At 49.3% G+C, this 21,243-nt stretch overlaps 1 protein-coding gene across 1 annotated transcript; it reads left to right on the top strand.

Annotated features, from left to right (window-relative positions):
- The first annotated feature begins 15,629 nt into the window (after nucleotides 1-15,629).
- Nucleotides 15,630-17,200, top strand: LOC138525899 (myb-related transcription factor, partner of profilin-like). The gene is made up of 2 exons (XM_069636187.1): nucleotides 15,630-16,050; nucleotides 16,380-17,200. The coding sequence occupies exons 1-2, from the start codon at nucleotides 15,630-15,632 to the stop codon at nucleotides 17,198-17,200; spliced, it is 1,242 nt and encodes a 413-aa protein (XP_069492288.1).
- Nucleotides 17,201-21,243: the final 4,043 nt, after the last annotated feature.

Below are 21,243 nucleotides of genomic sequence, written 5' to 3'. Positions count from 1 at the left end.
AAAAAGGTTATTACTTCCCTTAGTCTGTGAACTGAAAAGCAACTGTAATTGAATATTACACCCCAAGGTCTAACTCACCTAGAATAACTGTGTTATCCTGAAACAGAGTTATAGGTTTATACTGTGGCTAGTATCTGAGTTTCACTATATCTGAAAACTATATTGTCCAGTTGATTAGATATGTGATTTCTTGCTGAGCGTCACGGTACAACTGATAGGGTCTACTACCCTGTTTGACTTCCCAGGAACTCCTGCAAGGTGTTCCAAATTAGGTTATATGATTTGGTCTGTGTACCTTCAAGCATAGTGTTGTGTTTTTCTAATTGTGATTACATATAATGTGTGATAGTACTTATTTACCCGTAGATTTATCTGGGCCTACCTGTATTTAAATAAATCATTTATTTTTACATACATAGTGTTGCAGTGTTTCCTTGGACCATTTGAATTACAATTTCATTTGTACTGATTCTACAGCCCTCTCTCCCTCCTAAGACAAGCCTGGCTGCTCTGTCTACGCTACCCTGAACTTAGTTGGCAGAGCATTATACTAAGATTGGAGTATTGGACTGCCTGAGTTGAATGTTTTTACTAAGCCCTTATTTGGACTGCAGAAAAACTGTCCTAGCAGCCTCCCAGTAGCACACGCAATACGTTGTTACAATAAGGTATATGTATGAATTATAGTTAGCGCAGTGCAATTGAAGGTTGTCCCCTGTTACGCTCACACCAGAATGAATACAAGCCTCTAGGGAAAGAAGCCAAGAGATAGCTTGCAAGGATAACAAGGTTTTATTTGTACAGAATACAAAAAATATCAGAAACAGTCTCTGCTGTTCGAGAACATTCGGACTCCAGATCGAATGTGGGTTCCTTTCAAGAGTCCACAGCAACAGTAATGACATCACATATAGTGTCGGAACCTGCACTGTGGATTGGTAAAACAGTATACACAATCCTGCTTTATAGGGGATGCCAGGCTACAAATGGTTTGTTTATCGGCCATCTGTAGATTCCCACATGGGTCAGCTGTGCTTATTTCTCCATGGAGTGAAGCTCAGGTCTCTCAAAAGTTACGTTGTGAAAAGTACGATAATATGCTAAGCTTACTACAACATCACTACAGAATGCACCTGGAATGCTCGTGGGCTGGTGCTAGGGTGAAGGGAGGAAGAAATACAGTCACACTGACCAAGATATTCAGCACTTTGTGCCATTATACAGTGCAGGATGAGCAAGAGGTGGGGTTTGTATTGAATTTTCTTCCAATGATGATATATCTGTGGTGGTAGCAGCAACCGTTTCCCGAAACATATTGTGAATATTATTTTTACATAGCTGTTTGTAACTGTCCTTATTTGTCTGAACCACTTGCCCGATGCAGCGTCTTGTCTGGTTTTTTTTTTGTTTATGGCATTCTTTCACAAAATTGAAACTACCCGTCTCTTCCTTCAATCACTAAAAACAGGCTGCTATTCTTATTTGGCCTTGAGCAAAAGCCTGCAACTGTTCGAAGGACACGCCTCATGAGTTTGGTGGTAACCCTTAAATCTGGCAGTCGCGCTATTACCGCCGGATTTAAGGGTCTGCCAAATCAGGGCTTCGGTGGATTTCTCTCCAGCTCTGAGCTGGGGGGAAATCCGCCGAAAATTCGCGCTATTACTGCCAGCGGGAAATCTGCCGGCGGTAAGAGCGTGAAAATTCTCCATTGAGCCCAATGGGGAATGGGGCATTCCCGAATGGGCTCAGTGGGGAATGGGGAATTCCATTATCGCCAAACCCGTGATCCGGACCTAATAGCACCGGGGGGTTTGGCGGTAGGGCTAATACCACCAGCGGTAATACCGCCGGCGTTACCGCCCAACCCGTGATGAGGCCCAAAGTGTCCAATACCCACAAAAAATGATGGTGGACATACAAACATTTTGTTTCCATTTCTGCGATCTGTTGGAACAGGTATTCAGCGTGACAACGAGACAATGGAATATCCAGAAATTATGTACGTTCAACTGTACATAATATTTTTTCGATTAAATACGGCATGTGTGCTGTATGCATATTAACTAATTCAGTGACGTGCAAATGTGCGATCTGAGCAAAATAATGGATATAGTACGTTATGTTATGTTGATTTATATTTATGATATGATATAATAGTTTATTTATATAGCGCCTATACACAATGTGATTCAAAGCGCTTCATGGGAAGGCGAGGGAACAAGGGAAAATCCGATGACATTCTTACAGGCCATGAACAGTGAGGATGTGAAATTAACTATCATACTCTGCCTGACGACATTTCAGACAGTGCAAGAGCTAAGACATAGATAAGGAAGGGAGGGGGAGAGTGGGAAGGAAATGGAAACAGACAGGCGACTACCGTACTAGGCCTGACAACATTTCTGGTAGAGCTGGAGAAAATAAAAGGCGAGGGAGAGGGGTGCAGGAAGGGGGGAATGAACAAAACAAGCGACTATCGTACTAGGCCTGACGACATTTCAGATAGTGCTGGGGGTGGGGACAAGTAAGAGGAGAGGGGAGGAGACAAACAAGGTTGCTATCATACTAGGTCCAGGGTCAATTCTGATAGAGTAAGTGCATAGAAGAAAGTAAGGGGAGGAGGGAGGAGATAGGAAAAGGGAGAAAGATAGAGGAGTGAACAGAGAGTAATCAGTCAAAAAGAGTGGAGAAGCAAGAGGGGAGAGCGAATACCATTGCAGAAGTCAGTAGTAACACATAATATTGCAAGCCAGGATACAAGATGAAGATGGGAACAGCATGATTCAGGGCCACCATGAGAAAGGGTGCAAAAGAAGTCCAGCATGAAAGTTGAGAAAGGGTGACACACGGTGAATCAAAGAAATCCATAAAAGTCAAATCCAGCATTTGCCACAAGACAGTGATGGTGAAACCAGAATGTATCAGGACAGATTCCCGCAGAAGTAGGCTGAAGGGGTTTGAGGGGGAGCAGGGTAGAAGAATACCATGCACTATAAAAAAACGAGTGCGTAGCTCGCGGTTTGTTTATCTGTCTAGTAACTATTGTTATTTGTGTATAGTTTAAAGAGGAGTGAATAGAGGTTTGATTATTTCGGCAGTATTGCTTACTGGCCTTGTCATGGGTTGTTAGCTGGAGCATATTGTGATGATCATTCATCAACGACCAACAACCACAGCCTGTATGCAGGCTAGTGATATCTAAACCACTTTGTCCCGTGGAATATCCCGGTGTGCTCTCACCACCGCATCCTTGTGCACCATAAAGTCGGAGTTCGGGGGAAGGGGCAGGGGCTGAACAATTTCCGTGGGCACTTGGTTCGCTCTTCGATCTCTAATATTACCAGTTCATTTATAAAGCCATCTGTCTGTGGTTCAACATAAAACTTTACTATCTTTGTCCTTATTTTATGCATCTGGTTCTCCATCCCATTGGGAGCTATACCTACTTCACAGCGCTACACTTTCATGCACGTCGTGGTCTCAAATACTCCCCCATGTGTTTATTATGTGTGGTTTGTGTTTATGATTAGGTTTCATCCGGTTCTGAATTATATGGTATCTTTTTATATTCGATTACAGAATGGCTACTAAAATATATTTTCATTCTGTTATCTACACAGATATATTGTACCGTTCTGCGTATGCCATAGTTTCCAGCTACTGTTAGATGGATTCTTCAATCAACATTGGCGAACAACCATAAACGGTGCTCATTGTATCACCGTTATGTGGGACGACCGACAGGGACCAATCTGTCCTTTGGCGGTACCAGCAATAAGGAGCAACCTATCAGTGTTCATAATGTAACAAGATGCTGAAGCGAAAGCGTTGCGCTTGAAAGTGCAAAGAATCCATATCTTCTAACAAAAGGAACACGATGTGTCTCATTAGAAAGTTTTGCTGGTGCAAAATAAGGACACATAAGAATTGGAGTACTGGGATTAATCGATCATTGATCGCAATCAGCGTTTCATGAAGAAGTTATAAAAAACATCCGAAGCATGCGATGTTCGCTAGCTATAACTTGTATGGATAAAAGTATCGTTCATTTCGTGGACTTAATCTTCTCTTGTGAGAGTTCTTTGATAAATAAAAGCACTTGTTACATTGTAGACTATTGATGTTTTCTTAGTGAGAAAGCGCTGTGAGAGGATGCGGGGGTTTATCTTCCTGGTTCTGCGTTAATTGGTGTTATGGCGTGGGTGATGACTGGGCACGTTTGGCTATGCTGGCCATGAACGTCATGAAAATTAGTGGAGCATATGGTTTGGACTAGTGGCGTCAGCTTCAAGGGCGGGCAATCTGTATTCATGCAGTGAGCGCACTTGAATTTAGGGCGATGCCTCAACGGATAAGATTAGGACAAGGTGACCGCGCCCAACCCGTTGTTTTCGCATGTTTAAAAGTGAGGAAAACTAAGTTAAGATGCACAGGAAAAAATTTTAAGATCGATTACAGTAGCCTTAAATATACATGCCTGACCGATCGGGACAATAACCTTTATGAGCGAACTTCCCCTTAAAAGGGAGATTAGGGTGCCAATAGCTGAAGGATAGAGAGGGAAGAGAAGCGGACCAAGGACAGACCTTTGGGGAACTCCAACAGTCAACGGGTGAGTTGGGAGGTAAGGCTGTTCCAGGACACCTGAATGTGTCTAGGGGCAAGGTATTGATGCCAAGCAGAGATAATGTAGAGAGAAGGTCAGAATGTTCGGCAGTATTGAAGGCAGCAGAGTGGTCAAGAAGAACAAGAAAAGATGAACGGTTTGCATGATACGTGGACGAGATGAAGTTGCTGACTTCGATGGGAGCTGTCTCGTTAGAGTGCAGCGGTCGGAAGCCAGAAATATACACATGCAAGAGATGTCACTGTATTTTATTTCTCACACATGCGTAACATTATACACATCTCATAGTACACAGTATTTGTGTCCCTACATTTCTGTCCTGTGCATGGGTGCACAGCGAGTCAGGATGAGCATCCGCTCCATTCTACCCCTCTACTAGTCTGTCTGCACCTCTCGCGCCTTACGCTTGTGCCTTCTGTTGTATCGCGAGATCTGGTTGACTTGTCGAGACAGAGGTCCTATCAATGGCACTCGTCTAACCCTCATCAGTGTCTGTGTGTTCTAGGCCTGTTGTGAGACCATGTGCCGAGGCCTTGTGGGTGTACTTCTTGTTATGTTATGTTATGTTATGTTATGTTATGTTATGTTATGTTATGTTATGTTAAGGCATTTGTAATGCGCACCTGGTACCCGAAGGCTGATGGGCGCAAACTAACAAACACGGAACAACACTGCACATACAACAGAACTCTGAGCTGTCTGTTATCGCAACTAGCAAAGCTCTAGGCGAAAAGTAATGTTTTCAGCTTTTTTTAAAAAAAGCTCTGTTGACACCAACATTCTTATTGAAGTTGGAAGGGCGTTCCAAGCTGTGGGAGCAGCTACTTCAAAAGACCCTTGCCTTGTTTTGTTGGTGTTATGCCGAGGTACAATAAGTATATTTGAGTTATCTGATCTAAGTTACCTACCCTTATCCTTCACGATTATGGCTTCCTTCAGATATAATGGCATTTGACCTACAATGCATTTTTGAGTGATAAGAAGAAGCTGAATTCTTTCTCCAACCGGTAACCAGTGAAGGCTCCTTCTGGCCTCAGAGACATGATCTCTTTTTCTAAGGCCCTTCACCACTCTCACTGCCCCATTTTGAATTACCTGAAGGCGATGGATCTCATTCTGGGGGACACCCACCAAAAGACTGCATCCATAGTTTAATTTTGAGCCGATAATGGCTCTGGCCAGTGTTTCTGAATTTTTTTCAGAAATGAGCGGGCGAAGATGGCGGAAGAGTTTGAAGAAATAGGAGGCTGACGAGACGAGGCTATTCACCTGCGCCTTCATGTTTAGATGTCTATCCAGACATACGCCTAGAGTCTTAACCTTGGACAAAGTTTTGATAACACAAATGTCCAGGTTGACATTCTTATATTCTGCTCCTAATTTATCCAATTTACTTGGGGAGCCTACGAGGAGAAGTTCAGTTTTGGCACTATTCAAGGCCAAACCATTGGACACCATCCAATTTTGAATTTTCAAATAGATGACATAAATGAAAACTTCATCCTTTTGATATATTCCTGAAATAGGTAGGACGCACTGCGTGTCATCTGCGTAGTTGGCAAACACGATCCCTTTCCCTTCCAGCATCTGGAAGAAGGGGATCATGAAGATGTTATAGAAACACGGAGAGACGCATGCTCCCTGTGGGACTCCATACAATAGAAGCATGGGATTAGCTTCTGCCAATTCGCTGGCAACTCTGATTTGCCTATCCTTTAGGAAGGATGATATCCATTGAATGGCCTCTTCAGAAAAAGATGCATTTTCTCTTAACCTGGTGGACAAGATCGAATGGTCCACCAGGTCAAATGCCGCGGAAAGGTCTAAAATCATCAATAAGGCAATCTGACCTTTATCCATTCCCTAAATGAGATGGGATTTAAGGGCAAGAAGCGCTGTTTCCGTGCCGTGATTTGCGTGGAACTCTGATTGATATTTATGCAGAATTTGATTCTGTTCCATGAATAGAGAAATCTGATTATATGCCACCCGATCTAGTATTTTGAGGAGGAAGGCAGTATTGGTAATAGGCCTATAATTAGAAGGGGTGAGTGGGCATAGGTTGGGCTTTTTTAGTAGAGGTGTAATCCATGCGTTTTTCAGATTAGCAGGCACTACCTTTGACTCAAATGAGGCATTAATACATTTTGTAACAGCTGGTATTAGAGTGGGTAGGCATTCCTTGATTATGCTAGCCAGGCATGGATCGCCTTTACAACTTGTACTCTTAAGTTGGCTAATGGTTTTTGCCAATTCCTCTTCAGATATGGGCGAGAATCTAAATATAGGTTGGTCTTTGTCTTTAGCCGGGGAATGTGTGATCTTCTCTTGCTGATCTGATATATTCAAGGAAAGTTTTTTGGTCTCTATGGTTTCTTTGATCTTGTCTAATTTATTAGACATAGCTAATTGAATTTCTGTACACCAAGCCTTATTTTTGATAATCAGGGCTGGTGAAGGTCCTGGCGTGTGAGTTTGTTCTTTTAAAATTTTAAACAGCTCTTCCATTGTTACGCACATTTCAGTGGTAAACATTAAGGACCCGGTGCTGGGACCTGCAGACAAGAGATTCCTTCTGAGAAATACGTCACTTGGGATTGAACTCTAGAACCTTGTGGTCCTGCAGCATTAAATGGAACCACTAGACAAATTGAGTGCGTATTTCTAAATGAGAGGCAATTATTTTCTCTCCTACTTAACTAAGTTTTGTTAAAGCATTGTGGCAGCTATTTAGACGTATCTGTAAAGTCGCTGTCACCAGTCTGGTTAGGATTACTTCAAGCAGGTTTAATACAGCTTCTTAAATTACAGTTACAGTTCCTCAGACAAGACACACTGGATAGTTACAAGGACATCAGCTAAGACTAACACCGGCTCTCATCACCCAGGCAGGCCGGCTGTAACTGGCTTCACCTAGAACTCTCACCCCACAACACTCCACTACTCACTCATAAACATTCCATGTGACATCATTAGCTGCACATCATCAGACAGACACAATACAACAGTATCCCAGAAAGAAATGTAATGACAGAAGCTGATATACAGTCTCGCCGTTATCAACCTTACGTTGTAGAATCAATCACATGATGATATAAGGGAGTCCCACCCTGTCTTCATCCTTGAACATAGAGCCTATAAGGAGACACCCAATGAAGACCCATTGGAGACAGCAGCCCGCGTCAATCAAATGGTGGGAGGTGACCTACCGGCTTGCTCGGTCCTGAGGAAGACGGTTTATGTTGTAAAATAAGGTTTTGTTTTGTTGAAACTAGTAATATGGAAGATATCGTTCATTTATTGTGAAAACCACTGTGCTTTGCTCATATCACCCTCTAGTTGGCCACTGGCCACCCCTAATGGTCTGTCATTAGACCATGCGTGTAGTGTATGGTGCAGCGTGATCATTGTCATATACAGTATGGTACTACTAGTTTTTAAGTATCTTTATGTATTGTTTATAGGTTTCAAGGGACTATAATTCACCAAGTACCCTTGAGCTCCATAATCTTGTACTCTTATGTATCGTCTCTTTACACTTTTTTGTCCACCTGCTTGCTCCTATATGCACTTTCCTGACTACATGTTTTGATGTTTGCTAAATGTACTGTGCCTTAGTGAGACACCACTCCTTGTTGTTTACTTCATACTAACCCTCAGCTGTCCACGGGCTTAGGGTTATACCCACCCGAGAGTGAATATTATCATGTATTTCTCACACAGGCATCTCATAGCACACGGTATTTGCGTCCCAACATTTCTGTCCTGTGCATGGGTGCAGATAGAACCAGGACGAGCATCCGCTCCATTCCACCCCTCTACTAGTCTGTCTGTGCCTCTCGCGCCTTGCTTGCGCCTTCTGTTGTGTCGCGAGATTGGCTTGTCACGACAGAGGTCCTGTCAATGGCGCACGTCTAACCCTCCTCGGTGTCTGTGTGCTCTAGGCCCGTTGCGAGACCTTGTGCCGAGGCCTTCTGGGTGTACCTCTTCCATTGCTACTCAAATCTCATTGCTAAACAAACATTAAGGACCCTGTGCTGGGATCTGCAGACAAGAGTTTCCTTCCGAGAAATACGTCACTTGGGTTTGAACTCTAGAATACTTCGAATACTCAGAACAGCAAATATTTGCCAAGACGCGCGTACCCCTCCCAGATGGCATTTAATAAATCAACATTAGCCTGGCTTCAGTGACTGGCAAAGATCTGTCGGGACAAACATGTGTGCTGATGTCACAAACTTCCATTGACCTTTTCTTACTCTCTCAGGTTTTTTTTCTTTCTTATTTGTTCGCTGTCTCTTTTCTCTAAGTTTTTGCCTGCAGCTAGTTACTCTGTCCCTCCTGCGGGAGTGCCTATTATTCGGCAGTCCGTCCTTCCTTCTTCTTCCTTCCTTCCTTCCTTCCTTCCTTCCTTCCTTCCTTCCTTCCTTCCTTCCTTCCTTCCTTCCTTCCTTCCTTCCTTCCTTCCTTCCTTCCTTCCTTCCTTCCTTCCTTCCTTCCTTCCTTCCTTCCTTCCTTCCTTCCTTCCTTCCTTCCTTCCTTCCTTCCTTCCTTCCTTCCTTCCTTCCTTCCTTCCTTCCTTCCTTCCTTCTCTCCCTCCCTCCTGTGAAGGCCGTGGGTGAGCCTGGCACACAGGGTATCGTACCTCCAAATAGACATGGGATGCTGTAACAACGTCTGACTTTATTCACCTCTAACAAACTCTGCCTCTTCCCCCGCCCCCAGCCCGTCACTTCTCTCTTTACCCCGTCACTTCCCTTCTCCCAACCACCCGCCTCCCCGTGTCCATGGAGACATCAACATGACATCTCCCCTCTTTTTAAACAGGTACCAGACTTGCACAACAGGTGGTTGTCCGGTGGGTTGCACAAACCCATTTCTTTGATCCAGCGACGAGGCTTGTTCCTCGCCCTCCGAGGACGGGAACCGATGAGCGCTGGAGGACTGTCGCCGCTTCCTGGTCTGAGTCTTCCGTGTCTCCATGGTTTCCCTGATATGAATCATCAGACACATAGTCAATGGGGGCAATCACGCGCCCACTTAATCGCCTCGACCCTAGCAACAGGATTCCCTTGAAGTGGGATGAATTGCGAGTGACGGACCCTTCTGGGCCCTGCGCAGTGATCATGGAGCCTTTCTTCTGAGTGATCAGCAGGGGTTCCTCCTGGAAGATGGCTGTGTGCTTGTGAGTCTGTGGTTGCTGCACGACATCAGCCACCTCAATCTGGGGTGGTCTCGCTCCTCGATGGGTGTCCGCAGAGCCGGCCCTAGGGGGGGGCGAGCCGGGCGACTGCCCGGGGCACCACACCCCCAGGGCGCCTTTTGCCCCCACCACGCCAGCTCGGGGGAGTCTTTCAAGGGCTCCCCCGAGCTGGTGTTGTGGGTGAAAGCGCAGCAGGCGGCCTTTTACTGTAAAATGTGCCCGCGGCGGTGGGTGCATTGAAATGCGCCCCTCCGCCGTGGGCACTTTTCACAAGAAAAGGCGCCATTAGCCTCCCACCACGCCAGCTCCGGGGAGTCTTTCAAGGGCTCCCCCGAGCTGGCGTGGTGGCAGAAGGCAGGGCAGGCGTCTCATTGTCATTGAATGAACCTGCGGCAGCGGGCTCATTCAATGGCAATGGGGTGCTAACGCGCCCTATTTAACCTCCTCGCCGGAGCGAGGAGGTTAACAAAAAAAAAAGTGGCCCATCCTGGCCGCGCCCCCTTCTGCCCCGCCCCCTGTTAACCAGGGGGGCGCGGTGGGCGAGGGGGGGTCGCCAATTTGCCCAGGGCGCTGCTGCCCTTAAGGCCAGCCCTGGGTGTCCGCATATGCTTTCATGCGTGCCTTTGCAACATCGTCTCATTTGCACATTTCCTGGTTCAGTGCAGGAGGGTTGTTGATCGCTCGGGTTTGTGGGAGGCGTGTTTGGATGTTTCTCCCAAACATCACTTCGGCAGGGGTCTTCCCTGTGGTGCTGTGGGGGGTGCTACGGTAGTCTCTCATCAGCTGGTTCAGTTCCTGCTCATATGGCTGCCCGGTGAGCTTGGCTATTTTACTGCTCTCTTTAAATTAGCCATGAAGCGTTCTATCATGCCGTTCGCTTGAGGCCAGAGCGGTGTTATCTTCCGATGATGAAACCCCATGTAGTTCACGAATTGGGTGAACTGGTGCCCACTAAAAGGAGGTCCATTGTCTGTCTTGAGCACCTTGGGAATCTCATACGCAGAGAAGATGCGGTCCAGGGCAGGTATGACATGATGAGCGGCCGTCAACGATATTAGTTGGGCTTCCGGGTATCTAGAGTATTGGGACATCACTGCGAACACATTCCTCCCCCCTTCAATGGGCCCAAAGAAGTCAGCAGCCACGGCTTTCCATATTCCCTGCGGGAGCTCAGACATGTTTAGTGGCTCCGGGTGTCGGTTGGGGGTGATGAGGCTGTACATGGGACAGGCCCAGATGCGTGATGAATGTGGTGATGTTCCTGCTTTCGGGGCTCAGTACGAGTTGATGGTATCCCTTTTGCAGGTCCAGCTTAGAGAACACCGTGGCTCCATTTAGCAGGTGGATCATGTCTTTAATGCGAGGAGCCAGGTGTCTCTCTCGCTGTATGGCTTTATTGGGGTGTCTCATGTCCACGCACAGTCAGATAGCGTCCAACCCTTTCTTGGGAACGGGCACTATAGGGCATACCCAGGTGGTGGAGCCCGTGGTGGGTTCAATGATGTCCTGTTCGAGTAATTTGTGTAACTCGTCTTCTATCTTATTCTGGATGTTGATGGGGATCCCCCTGTAGTGTTGTGCTAGGGGCGCACGGACTCATCTATGTGAAGCTTGATTTGCCTGTTCATTTGTTTGCCAATGCCTCAGAATATGCGAAGATACAAGTTGTTAATCATTTCAACAGGGTCGATGAATTTGTGGACCAAGATGTTGTACAAAATTTGGATGAGCCCCATGTCTGCTGCAGCCTTGAAGCTTAGAACCCACCCGCTGTCTGTTTCAGTTGCCAGAAAGTGAATGGGTATCTTCTTCTCGTGTCCACCATCAATTTGTCCCAGGCATTTGAGGGGTGCCTTGACACCGTAGGCGTATATGTCCACTGTTGCGGGGCGTATATTTGGTTTTTGTGGTAGTTCTTTGAAACTGTTCTCGCTGACCACATTCACCCTTAGCCCCTGTATCGATGAGAAATTTGGTTGGTTGCTCATTCAGTTTGATGATCAAGGTGGGGCTGTGTGCCGTGGCGTTGGGGTTTCCTAATGCATACACGTATGCTTTCTTTTTCTGGTCACTCCCCGATGAGCTGGGGTCTGAGTCTGTTGGAGATTGTTCCACTAGGTAACGCACATGGCGCCTTGACCTGCACTCTGGTCTTGCGCGCATGACGTGCCTTCTTCTCTCTCTTCTCTCTCTCTGTTGTCTGTCCTCCCCCGAGTCTCTTTCCCTTTGTTCTGGGAGTGTTTGACTTGACGGCCCCTGAGGGTTTGCATTGGGATGTGCACGGCTTTTTACTTTGGATTTGAGTGGCGAGTCTCTAGTTCGGTCTCTCCCTTTGTTGCGAAAGAGCCTACAGACCGATTTTAAGTGACCTTCCTGCAGGTGCCATCATGGGGGTATTCAAATCCGTACTTGTAGCAGAAGAGTTCCTCCGACTTTCTCTCTAGCTGGAGTCTGTGAATGCTTTCGCCAGGTGTGGTGTTGCCAAAGCTCTCCACCTGAGAGTCTATTGCCCTTTCACCTCGAGCCAGTGCTAGTATCTCTTCCAGTGTGCGGGCCTTTTGTAGAAGTTTCCTCCTGAACGTCTGCGACTCACACCCTGCTATGATCTGAGACAGTAGGGCCTCATTGTTGGAGTAGTTGGCAAAGTCACAATGTTTCAATTTCATTCGCAGACGCATTACATATGCGTCCATGGTCTCACCCTTAATTTGCTTGGTGATATGGAAAAGATGCCTCTCGTAATCGACATTGGTATGTGGGGTGAAGTATGCTGCCAACGCGTCTTTCAGGTCCTGAATGGAGTCAATGGAGTCAGGGGGCATTTCACCGATAAAATCACGGGTGGCGGAGCCCACTGCGAGCTTCAATAGGCATATTTGTCGTGCATCTGCAATGGGTCCGGTAGCCCCCATGTACAAGTCGAAGTCTCTAATCCATTTGGTCCACCTGGGACCCATATTGCTGGTGTCTGTGACGTCAAATGTGCCTGGCATTTGAGCTCCCAATGTGTCTGGCAGTCGATATGGTGCTTGGACTGTCACTTGCGGACATGGTGCCGGAGGACCGTTGCCCTGAGGTGGTGCCCCTTGGTTGTCCTCTTGACCAGACATTGGTTGCTGTCGGATGGTGTCAGGGTATTTGCTTCACTGGTGCCTTCCTTGCCTCTTGCTGGAGAAGGAATAGATTGTCCCTGGGGAGTGTAACCCCTGCAGGTTCACACCCTGCTCAGATGGCTGCCTCTCCTAGGCATGAGCACCATCTGATGTGGAAGTCAATTTGGGTGGGGCCCTCTGCCCCTGTGCGCCTCCCCTCTTGTAGGGCCTCGGATAAGCGCACCAATTCCTTGTGGACTCTTCCACAGGCACGATGGCCGCCTTCTGCAGGTACGAACACCATCTGCCGTGTGTCTTTTGTCTTTTTTATTCATACACATGGGCGGGGCCTGGCCAGTGGCTTACCGCGTGTTTGGAGGCCCTCCGCCTCTCTGGGTTGATGTGCGCAGCCTTTCCCGTTCACCACTGCAGCCCTGGCATGCTTGGGGCCTCATGCCTCCTCAACTGCTGTGCGCGGCCGCTCACAGTCACCGCCGCGGCCCTGGGATGCAGGTGCAGCTACCCGCTGCACGTGTGGCTCCATCTGCGCAGCTCCCCTTTTCCGTCACTCTCACTCACGCCTGAGGACACAGCCCCTTCAGTGCTCCTGCACCGCTGCAGCGAGCCGCCTCCAGGCGACCACCCTCGCAGTCTTCCCTCCGTGCTGCGTCAGCCACCAGGCTGCCCGCCTCTTCGCCAGTGTGAAGGCCATGGGTGAGCCTGGCACACAGGGTAACGCACCTCCAAATAGACAGGGACACGGAATGCTGTAGCAACATCTTACTTTATTCACCTCTAACAAACTCTGCCCCTTCCCCCGCCCCCCTGCCCATCACATCCCTCTTTACTCCGTCACTTCCCTTCTCCCAACCATCCACCTCCCGTGTCCATGGAGACATCAACATGACCCTCCCTTCCTTCCTTCCTTCCTTCCTTCCTTCCTTCCTTCCTTCCTTCCTTCCTTCCTTCCTTCCTTCCTTCCTTCCTTCCTTCCTTCCTTCCTTCCTTCCTTCCTTCCTTCCTTCCTTCCTTCCTTGCTTCCCATTTCCTCCTCTTTCCCTGTCTTTTTTCCTTTCTTCTTTCTTTCCTTCCTTTTTTCTTTCTTTAACAGAAGGGCTGCCATATATGTTTCGGCGGTTAGCCACCGGCGGCAGAAACGCCAATTGGTCCTTTGTGTCACTGGCCCAGGTGACGGCCCGCAGCCACTGCTCAGATGATGGGACAGTGGGTCTATGCCAGTGTAGCAGTAGACATCTCACCGCAAGCAACAACCATAAACTAACAAGCTTACGCCATAGGCAAAACATGGGAGTAGCCTCCAATCTACTGTTGGTCATATCAGTGAGCATAGCACATACCTCTTCCCAGTACCCACAAAGCCTTGGGCAACTCCACACCATACGAAAATAGCCAGCATCATCATCCCTGCATCTAGGGACGTGGCCCGTATTTGTTTGGGAGAAATGTTGCAGTCGAGCCAGGGTGTAAACACGTAAGCTCACCCATCTCCCCAGTATGGAACATACCCGCTCCCCCACTTACAAACAATCTGCAAGAAAATGTATTTTAAGTTACCCCGCAAACATTGCCTGTGAATCAATAAGACAGTTGTAGAGAAGGAGCCAAGTACCCCCACCTCAATCGACCCACCCCTTTTACCTGTATGCTGGAAACCAAAGTATGACACATACACAGAACAGCTGAATCGACAAAGAGCAGAATATGGACTCAGTCCAGTCCCGGTGAAAGGACCAATACCTAAGAGAATATAGGAGTCAAGGTACCCATTGAGAAAACCATATTTGCATACCAAGAAATATGATGGCCATTTGAACGAGATCCCTGAAGAAGCAGAACCAATAAACGGCCAGGATGAATGGTAGTGTTACCAGCCACTGCCAAAATATATGTTATATGGAGCTGAAGATGAAGCACATAACAAGATGCACTGATCAGAGAATATTCTATAAGGCATCAAGAAAGCAATAAGGATAAGTGACATCTTGGGATCAAGGTGTAGAAACTTATGTCACAGAAACGGATGAAGGTATTAAATCATTTTACACGTGTACAGATGCAGAAGAAACGCAAGAAGCAAAGTAATCGTGAAGCTAGCTCTAAGCTTATAGTAAAGTAGACTGCGGCAAGCGGAAACATATACATACATAGGAATGAGAAGATTATGGATGTTTCCACTAAACGTATTAAAGCAGGTTGGACATTAGCAGGAAGGCCTCAGTTCAGAGTGTCGCAGTTTTAAAAGCAGACATTGGGCCTCATTACAACCTTCACGGTAAAGTCGGCACTTTACCGGCATGGCAGCAATAACGTGTCCGAGTCCCAACCATGGTACAATTAGCGCCCGATTACGAGTGGTCAACCACGCGCTTACCACCATGCCGGTAACGTCCCGCACCGCCTACCTGGTAAGGGCCCAAAAACCCCTTACCGGCAGCACGCTAAGCGTAAACACCTCCTCCGCCTACCACTAAGTAGCGGTCCCGTAAATAGTGGGGACCAGAAATAGCGTACCCGGCAATAGTTAGCACGTTAATGCCAGAAACGGAAATAGCTTCATCGCGCCAGAACGGGAAATGCAACGGCGGCCATCTTGAAAAACATAATCCATTGCAATCCTCCATACATAGGACCTGCATCAGCAGAACAGCTGGCCCAACTGCACATACAACCACGTCACCACATCACCATGCCCAAGGCCCTGAAAAAAGGAGCTGCGCGCCTGCGCAAGGTGTGCTTCTCTGAAGAAGAGCTGAACATGCTTGCGGACACCCTGGCTGAAAATGGTGAGGTTGTGTTTGGTGCTGGTCTGCGTCGACCTGCACAGTTGCGTAAGAAAGAGATCTGGGAGGAGGTGGCGTGCAAAGTGAGTGCGGTTGGCACAACCCCACGCACGATAAAGGACGTGCGCAAGCACTGGGATGACCTGCGACTACGCGTCTGGAACATCCTTGCAGCAAATCGTAGCCAGGGCATGGCAACAGGTGGCGGAGGTGCCTCACCCATTAAGATGACTCGCTGGGAGGAGACATGTGTGAGCACAATTGGAATGGAGGCAATCGAGGGAGTGGGGGATATGGAGCGTGGAGTGCCGTCATCGGCTGATGGAGGTAAGTGGCCTAAGAAACCACTGTAATGCAAAGCATGAAGATGTCCCCCAAAACTGACAGTGAAATGATCCAATGCTGGGGCCACCACACACATGTAACCAACCCTGCCTACAGGAAGTGCACAGCACCATCACATCCACATGCATGCTGCACCTCATACATGTGTCACCCAGACATATACCTGCATGACCCACCCATATGGCAAGCAACCTGTATGTCACAACTCCAACGGCAAATACCTGCCAATCCATAGAACTGCAGCAACCCCAATACATGCATGATGCAAGTAGACGCATCACTGATGCTGTCCCTCTCTTGGTCCCCCACAGGCACACAATCTGACAGTGAGGCTCAGGACCCCACGGAGCAGCCCACAACACCTGTGAAGAAGGCCAGGGGTACGGAGGGAGCAAATAGGCCCTCAACATCAAGGGGCACAGTGAAACCTGGAATTGCACACAAGCCCAAAACAATACAGGAAGCTACTGCACCGATGCGCGAAAGGGTCACCACCACAACACCTACATCAACCACCACCACACAGGAGCCAGTGGCTGAAGGCTCTGTGTCCACTGCCAGCAGTACAGTCGGAGAAGCAGCTGCCACGGCACCCCTGTCGGATGGTGATGCACACAGTACGACACCCGACCTCTCCCCACCCAGCACACACAATGCCAGCAGCCATGAGATGTCTGCTGTTGAGTCATGGCCAGGGAGCTTCAGCCCCACGGGGAGCATGCATGATGCAGCACCCTTGTCGCATGCTGCTTCGACAACCACCAGTGTCAGGGACAGGCAAGAGGGCATCACACTCATCCAGCAGCGCCAAGAGGAGCTGACAGCGCTGGTGACCCAGCACATCAGTGAAGGTGCCCGGGTGAGGGAGGAGTTCCGGGAATATGCAACGTCCCTCAAAGGTGCTATTGAATCAAGTTCAACACGCATATGCGATGAATTGGCAGCTGTGAGGCAGGTCCTCACCCGAATGGCGGATGCCTTGGAGGCCCTGCGTCCCGCACAGGTGATTGACCAACCAGGCACCTCCTTGAATGCCATCTCCACACAGACCAGCCCCCTGCGTAGATCCGCGCGGAACTTGCGCAGGTCGGACATGGGGCCACCCGATGTTGCCAGTGAACATGGGATGTAGGTGCAGCCTGCCATTCTAAACTATTTCCGACTAATGGTGCATGGAAGTGCACACCATGTGTGGGGGAGTTATGGGGGGAGGGGAGGAGGGAGAGGGTGTGTGGGGAGTTGTGGGGGTAGGGGAGAGAGGGTGTGTGGGGTAGAGGGTTTCGGCACATTCAATATTCTTAATGTTCAATACACCCGTTGTGTCAAGAGAATTCACATGACTGGACATTGCTTATTGTGTACGTGTGCTTTATTGGTGAACAGTGCACAGTGTCCATGTTCCCCACATAACCAGTGCCCTGAGTCCCACCTCCATGGCACCCTCTGCATCCATGTGTATTAGAAATATTGGTTAATCAAATTCTGGCGCACCGCACGTCCCTCCTGTGCATCGCCACCTGCCTGACGTGCAGCCCCATCTCCTCCCTCCTCATCCCACTCGTCAGGCAGTTGCAGTTCAACGTCAGGGGGCAGAGGCACGTTCCGTCTGATGCACATATTGTGCAGCATGACACATGCCATGATGATCTTGGACACCTTCTCATGCCCGTACAGGAGTGCCCCACCCGACCTGCTGAGGCAGCGAAACCGTGCCTTCAAAAGGCCAAATGCCTGCTCGATCACCACACTGGTACGGGTATGTGCACGATTGTAGTCCTCTTTGTGCCTGTTTTGCGGGTTCCGGACAGTGGTAAGGAGCCACCTCTTCAAGGGATAGCCAGCATCACCTGCATGGGTGCAACAATGGTTATGTGTAAGTGATTTAATCAAATGGAACCTGTACCTGTGACACAAAAGCATGCATTGATTTCTTGTTCTCATCCACATATACCTGCATGAATTGAGCTAATCAAAGTAAAAGCAGTGTGTGAAGTCACATGATCGACAGGTGTGCGTAGCATCGTCTAGTGGACGCAGGGATGTCCTATTCCTTGTGAGTGTTCATGCACTGTGGTTGCCCACAGCAGTGGTTGCCATGATCTAGGTGATGTGTAGTTCATAGTATGCTTTGATCCTGTCACCGTTGAAGCCAGACTCTTGATGGTCTGCCATTCCACGCTTGATGTCCCCATGCTGGCATGCTGCACTTCTGTGGTAGTGTACGAGTGAAATTCTGTATATTGGCTTAATGTGATTCCTTTGTACGCACTAATGGACACATGTCCGTTGTGATGCTGTTCATCGGTCATTTGCATTGGCCATACTAACAGCATGCTGCATAGTGTTGCAGGGGCTACGGTCTGATTATGTGCAGTGTACATGTGGATGGCTATGGAATGGTTGCAGTACTGCCTTGTTGTCATTGTTGTGCAGCTTACGTCTTGCATTTAGGTTTCAGGTGTCAGGTCCAGTCTGGCCTGCTTTGGAGTATGGTCATTGTTCATTCTATTCACCTAATCTCAGCCAGGTGAAGTATGCATCTCCCCCCCCATCTCAGCCAGGTGAAATATGCACTCCCCCATCTCAGCCAGGTGTAGTATGCATATCCCCCCCATCTCATCCAGGTGAAGTATGTATCTCCCCCCCCCCATCTCATCCAGGTGAAGTATGCATCCCCCCCCATCTCAGCCAGGTGAAGTATGCATCCCCCCCACCCCCCATCTAAGCCAGGTGAAGTATGCATCCCCCCACCCCCCATCTCAGCCAGGTGAAGTATGCATCTCCCCCTCCATCTCAGCCAGGTGAAATATGCATCCCCCCATCTCAGCCAGGTGAAGTATGCATCTCCCCCCCATCTCAGCCAGGTGAAGTATGCATCTCCCCCCCATCTCAGCCAGGTGAAGTAGGCATCTCCCCCCCCCATCTCAGCTAGGTGAAGTATGCATCTCTCCCCCACCCCCATCTCAGCCAGGTGAAGTATGCATCTCTCCCCCTCCCCCATCTCAGCCAGGTGAAGTATGCATATCTCTCCCCCATCTCAGCTAGGTGAAGTATGCATCTCCCCTCCCATCTCAGCCAGGTGAAGTATGCATCCCCCCCATCTCAGCCAGGTGAAGTATGCATCCCCCCCCATCTCAGCTAGGTGAAGTATGCATCTCCCCCCCATCTCAGCCAGGTGAAGTATGCATCTCTCCCCCCGCACCCATCTCAGCCAGGTGAAGTATGCATCTCCCCCCCCATCTCAGCTAGGTGAAGTATGCATCTCTCCCCCCCCATCTCAGCCAGGTGAAGTATGCATCTCTCCCCCATCTCAGCCAGGTGAAGTATGCATCTCTCCCCCCTATCTCAGCCAGGTGAAGTATGCATCTCCCCCCCATCTCAGCTAGGTGAAGTATGCATCTCTCCCCCCCCATCTCAGCCAGGTGAAGTATGCATCTCCCCCCCATCTCAGCCAGGTGAAGTATGCATCTCTCCCCCCCATCTCAGCCAGGTGAAGTATGCTTCACCCCCGTCCATCTCAGCCAGGTGAAGTATGCAACCCCCCGCCCCATCTCAGCCAGGTGAAGTATGCATCTACCCCCACCCCCCATCTCAGCCAGGTGAAGTATGCATCTCCCCCCCATCTCAGCCAGGTCAAGTATGCATCTCTCCCCCCATCTCAGCCAGGTGAAGTATGCTTCCCCCCCGTCCATCTCAGCCAGGTGAAGTATGCAACCCCCCCGGCCCCATTTCAGCAAGGTGAAGTATGCATTTACCCCCACCCCCCATCTCAGCCAGGTGAAGTATGCATCTCCCCCCCATCTCAGCCAGGTGAAGTATGCATCTCTCCCCCCATCTCAGCCAGGTGAAGTATGCTTCCCCCCCGTCCATCTCAGCCAGGTGAAGTATGCAACCCCCCCGCCCGATCTCAGTCAGGTGAAGTATGCATCTCTCCCCCTCATCTCAGCGAGGTTAAGTATGCTTCTCTCCCCCCCCATCTCAGCCAGGTGAAGTATGCATCTCTCCCCCCCATCTCAGCCAGGTGAAGTATGCATCTCCCCCCACCCCTCATCTCAGCCAGGTGAAGTATGCATCTCCCCCCCCCATCTCAGCCAGGTGAAGTATGCATCTCTCCCCCCCATCTCAGCCAGGTGAAGTATGCATCTCTCCCCCCCATCTCAGCCAGGTGAAGTATGCATCTCCCCCCCATCTCAACCAGGTGAAGTATGCATCTCCCCCCACCCCCCATCTCAGCCAGGTGAAGTATGCATCTCCCCCCCCTCATCTCAGCCAGGTGAAGTATGCATCTCCCCCCCATCTCAGCCAGGTGAAGTATGCATCTCTCCCCACCCCCCATCTCAGCCAGGTGAAGTATGCATCTCCCCTCACTCATCTCAGCCAGGTGAAGTATGCATCTCCCTCCACCCCCCATCTCAGCCAGGTGAAGTATGCATCTCCCCTCACTCATCTCAGCCAGGTGAAGTATGCATCTCTCCCCCCCATCTCAGCCAGGTGAAGTATGCATCTCTCCACCCATCTCAGCCAGGTGAAGTATGCATCCCCCCCCCCATCTCAGCCAGGTGAGGTATGCATCTCCCTCCACCCCCCATCTCAGCCAGGTGAAGTATGCATCTCCCCCCCCATCTCAGCCAGGTGAAGTATGCATCTCCCCCCCCATCTCAGCCAGGTGAAGTATGCATCTCCCCCCACCCCCCATCTCAGCCAGGTGAAGTATGCATCTCCCCCCACCCCCCATCCCAGTCAGGTGAAGTATCCATCTCTCCCCCGCCCCATCTCAGTCAGGTGAAGTATGCATCTCTCCCCCCATCTCAGTCAGGTGAAGTATGCATCTCTCCCCCATCTCAGCCAGGTGAAGTATGCATCTTCCCCCCCATCTCAGCCAGGTGAAGTATGCAACCCCCCCCCTCCCCATCTCAGTCAGGTGAAGTATGCATCTCTCCCCCCCATCTCAGCCAGGTGAAGTATGCATCTCCCGCACCCCCCATCTCAGCCAGGTGAAGTATGCATCTCCCCCCCCCCATCTCAGCCAGGTGAAGTATGCATCTCTCCCCCCCATCTCAGCCAGGTGAAGTATGCATCCCCCCCCCATCTCAGCCAGGTGAAGTATGCATCTCCCCCCCATCTCAGCCAGGTGAAGTATGCATCTCTCCCCCCCCATCTCAGCCAGGTGAAGAA

This window comes from Ambystoma mexicanum, chromosome 7p (genome assembly GCF_040938575.1).
Source record: "Ambystoma mexicanum isolate Mex_15411 chromosome 7p, UKY_AmexF1_1, whole genome shotgun sequence".
NCBI lineage: Eukaryota > Metazoa > Chordata > Amphibia > Caudata > Ambystomatidae > Ambystoma > Ambystoma mexicanum.
The sequence above is the reverse complement of the archived record's forward strand: the minus strand, read 5'-3'. Positions and strand labels throughout refer to the sequence as shown.

Bases quoted from the DNA above. Each gene is read 5' to 3' on its own strand.
- LOC138525899 (XM_069636187.1), top strand. From the start codon at position 15,630: ATGCCCAAGGCCCTGAAAAAAGGAGCTGCGCGCCTGCGCAAGGTGTGC. The intron at 16,051-16,379 runs GTAAGTGGCCTA...GGTCCCCCACAG, and splicing joins GCCGTCATCGGCTGATGGAG to GCACACAATCTGACAGTGAG.